The following is a 10,665-nucleotide window of genomic DNA, read 5'->3' on the forward strand; positions in this document are numbered from 1 at the left end:
GGACCAATCCGTTCTTAATCGGTTTGGTTTGGTTTCGGATACATGATGCGTGAGCATTTTTTTTCTATATTTTCTTATTATTTTAGATATGAATTTATTAAGTTTTATTTAGATTTTAATGTTTGAAACCTATTTGGATACTACTTTGAGGCGCATTGTGGCTTTATTAATTTCAGGAAAGATTCAGACGAGTTTGACAGAGTTTGTGTAGAAGAAAAAGGAAGAAAGTGGATGCTGTCAACCTTGACCTTCTCACACTCCAACAAGCATAAATTGAGCTACGAAGATTCAATTGACGTAGTTCTAGTGGAATTAAAAAGCCAACTTTTAGAGCTTTCTAACGATATATAATAGTATATACTTCTCTTCTAGTATCACGGCGCTGAACGCCACGACTCGGCATTTAGCACCAGGTGCCTCGTAACCAGCGCCCAACCTACTGCTTCGTGGGGCGCTAAACGCAGGCCCTGACATTTAGCACCAGGAAGACAGAAACAAAAGGGGAGCTTACTGCCTCGTGGGGTGCTAAAGGCTGGCGTTTAGCGCCAGTAGCGCGAATCCAACTTCAACAAAGGAGCTTCATTAGTTAGATTTGGATTATAATTAGTGTATTTATTTTGTTTTGGTTATTTTTATTCCCAAACATAATCTTTTGAGCTTTAGTAGTTATTATTTTATTTTATTTTAAAATCAAATTAGGTTAGATATAAAAGAAAAAAGATTTAGCCCTTTGGGGATCTCTTCTTTTGCTTCTACCTAATTCCTCACTTTACACACTTTTGAACTCTAATTTTCTCTCTAAGTTATGAGCAACTAAACCTTCTTGGTTAAGGTTAAGAGCTCTATTTATTCTATGGATTAATACTATTGTCATTCTATTTTAATTAATGTATTGATTTAAATTCAAGGATTGCTTCCGTTTTTCACCTTATTTGAGTGTATTGGAAAATAACTCTTGTTCTACATAAATTCTTGTTGATTCTTGGAAAAGTTATCTCACTTGAATACTAGCTTGAAAGTAAACTCATCCTAAATCACTAATCACCTGGACTTAACGAGATATATGACATATAATCCTCTTATATTCGGATAATTAGGATTTTTGTGGCTAATAAACTAGAATTGAATCTAACCTCTAATCTATATTAAGTGACCAAGGAATTGGCGGTTGATTAGGTTAGAGGAGACTAAATCACTAAGAAATTAGGGTTTAGTCAATTACAGTTTGCCATGAAATGAATTTTGCATGATTAAAATAATTAGTAAGAAATATAAATCTGGAAAAATAAACATCTCTGAAACCTTAACTGTTTTCTCACATACTTTTCACACCAATTTCACTGTCTGCTTACTTAATCGCTAAATTACTGTTTAATACTTTTGAACCTTAAAACACCATTTTCTGCTTGCCTGACTAAGTGAGTCATTCGATTATTGTTGTTTGGTTCATCAATTCTGGTAGGATCGACCCTCACTCACCTGAAGTATTACTTGGTACGACCCGGTGCACTTGCCAGTTAATTTGTGGACTTTGAATTCCGCATCAATACACACACAAAAAAATGTAATCCGAACCAATTACAATTTAATCGGTTCGGTTCTAATTTCATCCTGAACTCGAACCAACCCAACCCTTGAACACCCTTAGTTAAAGACAGACTTCAAGCAATCTTGAAGTTAAAAATTTTAGATGACCTCAATTTTTTCCTAGGATTGGAGTTGGCTAGATCAAAGTGAGGCATCTCTTTATCCCAAAGAAAGTACACAATGTCTTTGTTAGAAGATACTGGTTTTTTGGGTTGCAAACCTGCCATCACTCCAATGGAAGCTAACCTGAAACTAAGAGCTGTTGAGGGTGACCCAGTTTCGGATGTCCCAGTTATTGTAGGCTCATTGGAATGTTGATGAACCTTACCATTTCGAGACCTGACATCACATTTACTGTAGTAAAGCTTGTACAATACATGGCTGATCCATGAATCCCTCATCTTAATGCTATATATCATGTTCTCAGATATTTCCTGGTCAAGGACTCCTTTTTTCGACAGCATCTAAGTTTCACTTTTTCATGTATGCTGATGCTGATTGGGGGAGTTGTCTGGACTCTCATAGATCAACCACAAGTTATTGTACTTTTTTGGGAAATTCTTTAATCTCTTAAAAGAACAAAAAGCAAGATGTGCTGTTAAGAAGTTCTACAGAGGCAGAGTATAAGGTGCTTGCTAATGCCTCTTGTGAAATTATCTCGGTCATGACGCTTCTCAAGTTTATGAATGTAGAAGTCAAGTGTGCAATGTTGTTTTGTGATAATGTCTCTGCCATCCAAATAGCCTCTGACCTAGTTCTACATGAAAGGTTAAAATATATTAAAATTGACTGCCACTTCATTCGAAAGAAGGTTACATCTGAATTTGTCAAACTCGTACATGTTCCCAGCAAGCATCAATTGGCTGACACACTAACTAACACTCTTCTAACACCTCAATTTGTGTTCTTTATGTCCAAATTAAGAACATACCATTTGTATAATTAGTGAGTTAGTTAGTCACTCAAAAGGTAACTTAACTTGCTACATTAATTGGTCATTATATGTATAAATATCTGCATCTACAGTTTAAAATTTGTAGCAATCCCGTAAGATGCAGTGATGCACAGACTGAGGCTACATCCAGTGTGCATTAGAATCTGAGTCTGCGTTGCTGTCTTCGTTAAACCCTCTAAATGAAATGACGCCTAAACCCTTCAATTTTCCCGCCAAACGCCGAACCGGCCTTCTCCTACTAACAGCAGCCGTTGCCGCCACCGCCGCCGCCGCCCAAGCTTCGAACACTCACGAGCTCTCCTCTCTCTCTGCAGGAAAACTTGGAGCAGAAGTGCACGGCCTCGTCCGCACTGCACGTGCCGTCTCTGCGGTCCGATCCCTTCAATTTTCCTTTCTTTTTCTTTGGCTTGAAGTGTTTCAGTTTTCATCGCGGCTCTTCATATTTTTATTCCGATTTTTTTCGCCAGGTAGCTTCTACTGTTGTTGATTACGAGTTCTCGTTGCGCGGCCTCCGAAAGGACTCCGATCAGTACCGTCACTCGATTTCCGAGGTTCTCCTGCCATCTTTCATATTTGAGAATGAATTTAGTTAAGCTTTGTAATTGAATGCTTTTGACTATTATTTCGGTGATTTTCAACTCGTGGCTTCATGTAATGCTATGCGCACAAACTGCTTCTTAGAAGTTAGAATTATGTTAGGAGCTATTCGAATTTTTTTGTTAATATTTTCAGCTCGCTGTTTATTGTTTTGAGGATTGGTATTGGAAATGATTAAAACAAAAGCATTTCACTTGTTCCTTCAACCTATCTTAAAAGCTGTAGACATATGAACTAAAAATGGACAGAAAATAAACAAAAGTTTTCAGATTCAGAATTTGAGATGCTGAATTTTTTTTTTGGCATAGGTTCATCTACGGTCTGCCAAGAGGTTTTTGAAGTTATGCGAAGTGAACAAAGGGTTTTATGTGAAGGCTGGGCAGTTTGTTGCTGCTCAGAGAGTGCTTCCGAAAGAGTACTCGTCAACTTTGTCCGCACTGCAGGACCAGGTTTGGCTCAAGACATTCTGTTTGATTTTGAATTTTTATCTTTTGGTTGGTTGTCTTGCTAAGTTTGTATGGTATCTAAATGACTTAGGTTGCTCCTCTTCCTTTTAAAGTTATCAAGGGAGTGTTGAAGGATAATTTGGGACCAGATTTCACTGAGATGTAAGTTGCCCTTACCAACTGAATTTGGTTTTACAAACTATGCACACCTAACCAAGATTAAGGTGTTTAATGTCTTGCGATGTGCTAGAGCCCTTTGCTAAAGCATTGACAGTGCACAAGTAAGATTCATTCCTTGAATTGGCCCTGCCATCAAGATAGTATAATCAAATCCCCATGCTTGCTTTATTCTTTTGCCATTAATTTAAAAGACTTAAAACACTAGTTGGCTCTTTTTTTTAGGTTCATTGTTTTATTTTTTCATTAGGAAAAAATTTTCAATATTTATGTGAAATTTTCAGGTTTGAGTCATTGGATGAAGAACCTATAGCTGCCGCATCTATTGCACAAGTTCACCATGCGGTGCTGAAAAGTGATCAGGAAGTAGCAATCAAGGTGGTTTCTTAATAAAACTTTAAGATAATTTGGACATATTGTTTGCTAATTTACTTACAACTACTCACATGGTATCTTTTGTCAACTTAATTACTAAATTACCTTTTCTGTAAGAAGTAAACTATTTGAACTGAGCATCTTGTTTCTCATCTGAAAAATATGCCTATAGGTTGAAAATAACATTATCATTTCAATATCTCGTTGGATAGGTTTAATTTGTTTACACTGTGTATTGATTATTCATCTTCACTTGAATAGCGTGTTATAACCTGGCTTTGAGATTTAACTATTTGAGTCCAAACCTAGCAATAAGCAATGGCTGAGCTTGATAAATTTTGAGGGGGCAAAAAATTTTAACATAAAAAATACATAACAACATTATATAAAAACAAAATTTATAAATATCACAATTTTTCAATATTTTGTCATTACATAATACTTTAGCCAAATGAGCTTGTTATGTTATCTGTAGTACTACTACTAAATATTTACAAAATGTTTGTGTGGGGGGGGAGGGCATGGCCCCTCATTGTCCACAAAAAGCTCCGCCAGTGACAATAAGGACACCTATAAATTAAGAGGCTGGAGGTTATTTGGGGATTTAGGTACCAAATTTTCATTGATTGTACCTGACTAATGATGGTAGTCTGTTATAGTAGCCATTTCTTCCTCTCTTTTCTCCCTGTAAGAATGAATTCTTTTTTATTAAAAGAAGGCTATATAGAAGATATTGTTATTTCACTAAATCACTCATCATATGGGATTATAATATTACATGGAATGGAAAATGCTAAAAGATTTATACTTTCACAATAAGTAATAAAAAATTCTGTCATTTTCTTATATGTGAATATGTGATGTTACTTTATTTATGGTCGCCCTAGATTGAAGTGAGACTTAGAGAAGCACTTCTTGTGTTGAAAATTCATGTTCTTCACTGTTAAATAGGTGCAATATCCTTGGGTACAGCAGCAGATGACTTTTGACACAAGAACAATGTATTTCCTATCTAAAACTATTGCATGGGTATGTCTGACTTTTGGAAGCTCTTATTTACTGAAAAATATTAATGCATTTATGCAATTATGCTGCACTTAATTTTTACTTAGATTTTTCTATTTGTCTCGAATGATAATTATTATGCAACGTCAATTGTTGAAAGGAAAACAAGAAGTAGAAAAAAACAGTTTCAAAGCGAAAGGAAAATGATTAATATTATGATAAGAGATCTGAATTATCTCAACATGGTGATCCAATGATTCAATTATTGATCAATCAAGAACACTATCACCAGTATTTAAGGGCATTAATATTTTTGCATTAATATTTTATGTGATGAATTAAGGACTAGCTTGAATTTTTTTTCTTTGGTTTCGTGACACCATAGCTAAGAAGTGATTTAGTCAAATAATATCTTCTTACCTGCTAGAGTACTTATTACATTATAGGAAATAATGTCTTCTAATATTTATTGCTGGTATTCTCTGGAAAAGTTTGAGCTAATACATAAGATAGTGGTTTACATCATTTGTTGATAAGTCTGTTACCTCAGAAGAAGTATTAAACAGCAGTAAACATGTTGTAGTAATTACTAATAATCATAAAATTGGAAATAGAATGTAAGATCAATGAATGCACAAAATAATGTTTGGAAAAACTCAATCCTTTTTTTTTTTTTTGAGAAGTTGTTCTAAGTCTAACAGAAAATGGGTTACAGGTTTTTGTTTAATACCTACCAAATACTCCCGACATCCACAAATATATGTCACTTTTGTCATAAAACACATTTTAAGAAATCACTAACGTCAACAATTTTTAAAGTGTTAAGTCAAAATTAACCTTGCCTTTTCTCTGTTCAAATTAAGTGCTTATTGTTCATTGGGTGTATTAGTATCAATGAATACGGGTATAAGTGGAGAGAAGATATTAAAACATCTTTAAACTAATCAACGACTTATATTGCTGGACAGAGGGAGTATGAATTTTGACTGAAAACTTGCTGAAAAGATTGATTATATATGAGTTCGCCTATGCATTCGGCAGCAATACATTCCTTGTTTAAATTACTAAATAACAAGAGTTTGCTTGTTTTCTCGATTTAGTGGCAATTATTTTCTTCCATGCCAAATAGTATGAGTGCTTAATATTGCATAAATTCACATATTCAGGACTTTATTTTCAAGTGTTAGGACTTTTCAGTTTTGTCAGAAAGATCCTAGGTAATGCTGGAGGGGGATATATTTGGCTGCAGAAAAATTCCATAATCTTTGCCCTTTAGCAAAGGTACTGGGTTGCTCTTCTGAGCTGATGTACTATCTCTTCTTTTTTAATATCCTACATAGATTTAGGGAGGTTTCCATTCCTTTTGTTTTAAAATATGTTCTTAGATTTTTTATAAAAAGTAAAATAAGAAAAGATAAAAATTTACCAAGTAATTTATAATTTCCTTGAATTTCATAATTTCATTATCTAATTGCTGGATGAAGTTGAACTTTGTGCAGTCTCTGTTCTCTCTTCTTTTAGATTTTCAAACAAGTAGTATCATCAACTCAGGGACTTCTGTTGTTATTTTACTTTATGATTGCATTTCTTGGATGTAGTTATACCCACAGTACAGGTTTGAGTGGCTACCATTGGCATTTGCGGACTCCATGGCTGCAGAACTTGGTCAGTAATAATTTGTAGAAAACATACCTGCGTATTAGTATTATATCAGCGTTCTTGTCGCATTTTCCCTTTATGTGTGACACTGACATTTTGTATTAGAAATAGAGTTATAGAAAATATGATTTTCTATAGACGGATGTGAATTATATTCTTGTTATAATTATATGATAGATTAACAAAGCTAAATATATAGGTCATGTTTGTTTTTAGGGCACTACTTGTAGACAGTAAAACTAAAACATGTGATATGAGTAGTTTGATCTTGTTTTGATTAAAAAACTACTGTAGGATTTTGCTCATTGCTTTAATTTTTGTGTTATTTTGAATAGTTATTCCTTTTTTCTTTCTAAATTTAGATTTAGATTTTCATATGCTACAGTTTACCTCATCTGGATATGGGTTGCTTTACTTTTCTTTTTCTTTAATTTTGGTCTTTGGTCTTTGTCATTATATCAACGGGATCTACTTCTCATTGATTTAGGGTTTTTTCTTCTTTATTTGTTATAGGTTCTATTTATATTTTGGTCCATACTTTTGTTTGGAACTGCTTTTTAAAGTTTCAAATTATTAAGGATAGACACCTCTAAATCGGTAAAACCATAGAGAATAGTAGTTTATTTCAATGCAATTTTTTGGTTTTTGGAGTAGTTTTTATTCTTTCTTCCCAAACTCAAAATAATCAAGAATAGGCACAAATCCAAATTGTGTGAAGCTATAGGAACTAGTAATTAAATTCATTGCAATATTTTTTTTTTAATTTTTGGAGTACTGTTCTTATTCTTTCTTTCTTCTGATTCTTTTCAATTTATAGCATTAAGTAGGCATTTTTATTTATCTGCTTTTCATGTTCATGTTGCAGCCATTGGTTTTTATCAGGGCTCAGTCAAGAAATTATTCCATTGAACTCAACATATTTAGTTCTTTGTTTGTATGTTTTACATTTACTTCTAGCAGCTGGTAAGTTATCCTTCTTAGTTACTGAATGAACAATACAAGGCTGGATTAATTTCACGCAGATTTTATTCATGAGGCAAGGAATTCTGAGAGAGCAGCCAAAAACTTGAGAAACAACAAACTGATCAGGGTTCCTCATGTATTCTGGGTATGATAGTCTTCATTATTTTCCTTTCAATGGAATACTTAGTGTTTACTATAATACTTTTACCAACATAGTATGATATTAATGCATGCAGGATTTGACTAGCAGGCAAGTCCTAACAATGCAGTTTTATACAGGGCGAAAGGTATGTTTTGAATAATATCTTTGTTACACCAAATTGCTGGGGACATTTTTGCTTTGCTGATGTATAACTGCATGAATCATAATTGTTTTTTTATGGGATTCGGCTCAGTTAACACCACCTTATGCATTTCTTAATGAAATATTCTAGTATTTAAAAAATGAGCCAAGCAAAATCAGTTCTGGTCAATTTGTACTGTTTTCCAGTTTGTAGAAATTCTATTCTAGCTGTTGTAAGCTTTGTATTTCTATCTATTGCATTCTATTAATAGGGGTCTTATTACAATTCAGATTGATGATTTAGACTTTCTGAACCAGCTTGGAGTAGAACCAGAAAAGGTTGATTTATCACAATTCACAACTATGGTGAACTCATGTAAATTGTATTTTCCTGTTCTTTACAGTGGATGTAATAAGCTCATTGTGGTTACAATTTTTGCAGATGGTTCATTATTGTGATACTCAATCTGATAAACATTGACTATGAGAATTTCATTTTGTCCTACTTTTGTAGTGCTATACTGCTATTGTTATGTACTTTCTTTAACTGATGCATTCTAAACCTGATACTGAAGGTAGCAAAATCATTGATTGAACTATTTGCTGAAATGATATTTGTGCATGGTTATATACATGGTGATCCACACCCTGGTAATATATTAGTTTCTCCTGAAGGTTCCAATGGCTTCTCTTTGGGTATGTACCTGTGTATGGTCTGATTGAAATATGGAAGATTGTAAGAATTGAACTTGAATTTTGATCATTTCCCCCTTTGGAAACTTCGTGCAGTTCTTTTAGATCATGCAGTCTACAGGGAATTGGATGAGGAATTTAGAAAAGACTTTTGTCAGTTATGGGAAGCTTTGATTCTTAAAGACTTGAATAAAACATTGAGGCTTGGTGAACGATTTGGTGCTGGGAAGTATTCTAGATATCTGCCCATCATTTTCACTGGAACGCCTGTTGAAAGGTGATCTCTCTTAACATTCTATTTGATGATGCACATAAATAATTTTAGTGTACTTGTTGAAGAGAGTTTATTTTGGGTTATAATTGTTTCAGATTCTCAAAATGTGAATTTAAAACTAAATTTTTTCATTCAACTGAAAATGGTAAAAAAATAAAAATAAAAGAGGATAAGGTATATTATATTATCAAAGATAGGTTTATATGATAAGCTACTCTTTTCAGCTTTTAAGGAAAAACGTAAGCTGGAAAGCTGATTTTTTTATATTTTGGTCATTTTTTTTATAAATTAAATATGTAAAAGGTGATTATTATTTTTTTTTGTAGTTGTGCCTCAAATATTACTGTTATCTTGCAATACAAATTACAAAACATATGATGGAACTTTTGCTTGAGTTGCAGCAAACATGCTTTTGGAATATCAACTGCAGAAAAAGAGACCATGATAAACGAGTTGAAGTCTCTCTTATTTGATGACTTATCTTCATTCATGGAGACCCTGCCTCCAGATTTTATTGCGATAATGCGCATAGAGTAAGAAACAAATTCATCCTAGCTTCTTTGGGTGCAGAATTTGTAGTGCTGAATAATTAATATATTTCTTCTTTTCTTCTAGCGGAATGATAAGATCTATCATTAGAAAGATGGGTGTATCTCGGGTCACCAGGTTGCTAACTTACACCAAATATGCAGTATATGGTCTTCTCTGTTCAAAGTTGGATGTAGAATCATCTAGAAGTCCCATGAAATCTTGTAAGTTCGCTTATCATATCTTAAAAGTTACTCGAGAACTTTTCTTAATCGTCATCTACACAATGAACTTCTGTCAAAATATATAGTACAGAGAAAAGAAAGCAGGAGCTTTCAGAATGAGTGTTCCCTCTTATTTTTCTTTTTAATGCTTTCAGACTTTGCTGTGGAAGCTGCTTTTCTCAGTTTCATAGCAACCTTAAAATATGTTCTCATCCTAATAAAGGTTCTTATCGGTGAGAATGCTCTTTCACTTTTAACTTGTTTTTATAAATATTACCTCATTTTTTTATAAGGAAAAATTAAAACCTAACCATCTATTGTTTTCTCTGTTTTTTAGGGAGCATTGACAGTACCCCATGGCGCCAGAAGGTGAATAATGTTTTGAATTACATGCATAGCAAGATTAGTAGTGAGTTTTGGGGCATTGTGGTGCATCCTGTTTTTCTTCTATTATGGATCCGTCCTAATGTATTATTTTAAGCATCGAGTTCTTATATATATAAAAAAAAGTGGTGGTTGTGATGGTATGCTATACAAATGTTAAAGTGTATTCATTCAGTTTTAAATTTTAATAAAAACCTTGTAAAAAAATGTTTTCAGATGATACTCATCGGTTCTTTTCCCCCTCCAAAACCTTACAAAAATATTGAGTAAAATGAGATGAGTATTCTCTGTGAAAAAGTAATTTCTTTAGTGAAGTTTTTGAAAAAAAAAAGGGAAGAAATAAACACGCACTAAATTACCACTAGTTGCATGGATATAAACATTTTTTTTTCCAAAGTACATTGCTCATTTTGAAGGGTGGTTTTAAAGTATATTGTTATTTGTTCATGTATATACGAAACTTCATACTTATGAATCCAATACTACCAAAGAATTTTCTGTTTATACTATACTCA

At 33.4% G+C, this 10,665-nt stretch overlaps 1 protein-coding gene across 3 annotated transcripts in view; it reads left to right on the forward strand.

The window, feature by feature from the left end:
* Window positions 1–10,372, forward strand: part of LOC107609302 (uncharacterized aarF domain-containing protein kinase 1) — a 23,738-nt gene extending 13,366 nt beyond the window's left edge. Inside the window, exons 2-17 of one of the 3 annotated variants that reach the window (XM_021107381.1) lie at window positions 2,628–2,912; window positions 3,010–3,093; window positions 3,448–3,588; window positions 3,677–3,747; window positions 4,047–4,140; window positions 5,089–5,166; window positions 6,741–6,807; window positions 7,824–7,909; window positions 8,001–8,051; window positions 8,339–8,386; window positions 8,623–8,743; window positions 8,837–9,017; window positions 9,416–9,547; window positions 9,630–9,766; window positions 9,922–9,999; window positions 10,104–10,372. In XM_021107381.1, coding sequence (XP_020963040.1) covers window positions 2,727–2,912; window positions 3,010–3,093; window positions 3,448–3,588; window positions 3,677–3,747; window positions 4,047–4,140; window positions 5,089–5,166; window positions 6,741–6,807; window positions 7,824–7,909; window positions 8,001–8,051; window positions 8,339–8,386; window positions 8,623–8,743; window positions 8,837–9,017; window positions 9,416–9,547; window positions 9,630–9,766; window positions 9,922–9,999; window positions 10,104–10,246 — 1,698 coding nt within the window. In that variant the 5' untranslated portion in view covers window positions 2,628–2,726 and the 3' untranslated portion in view covers window positions 10,247–10,372. Of the gene's footprint in view, window positions 1–2,608; window positions 2,913–3,009; window positions 3,094–3,447; window positions 3,589–3,676; window positions 3,748–4,046; window positions 4,141–5,088; window positions 5,167–6,740; window positions 6,808–7,823; window positions 7,910–8,000; window positions 8,052–8,338; window positions 8,424–8,622; window positions 8,744–8,836; window positions 9,018–9,415; window positions 9,548–9,629; window positions 9,767–9,921; window positions 10,000–10,103 lie in introns of those variants that run through there. The other 2 variants (XM_016311198.2, XM_016311199.2) reach the window with 2 other exon arrangements.

This window comes from Arachis ipaensis, chromosome B07 (assembly GCF_000816755.2).
Source record: "Arachis ipaensis cultivar K30076 chromosome B07, Araip1.1, whole genome shotgun sequence".
NCBI lineage: Eukaryota > Viridiplantae > Streptophyta > Magnoliopsida > Fabales > Fabaceae > Arachis > Arachis ipaensis.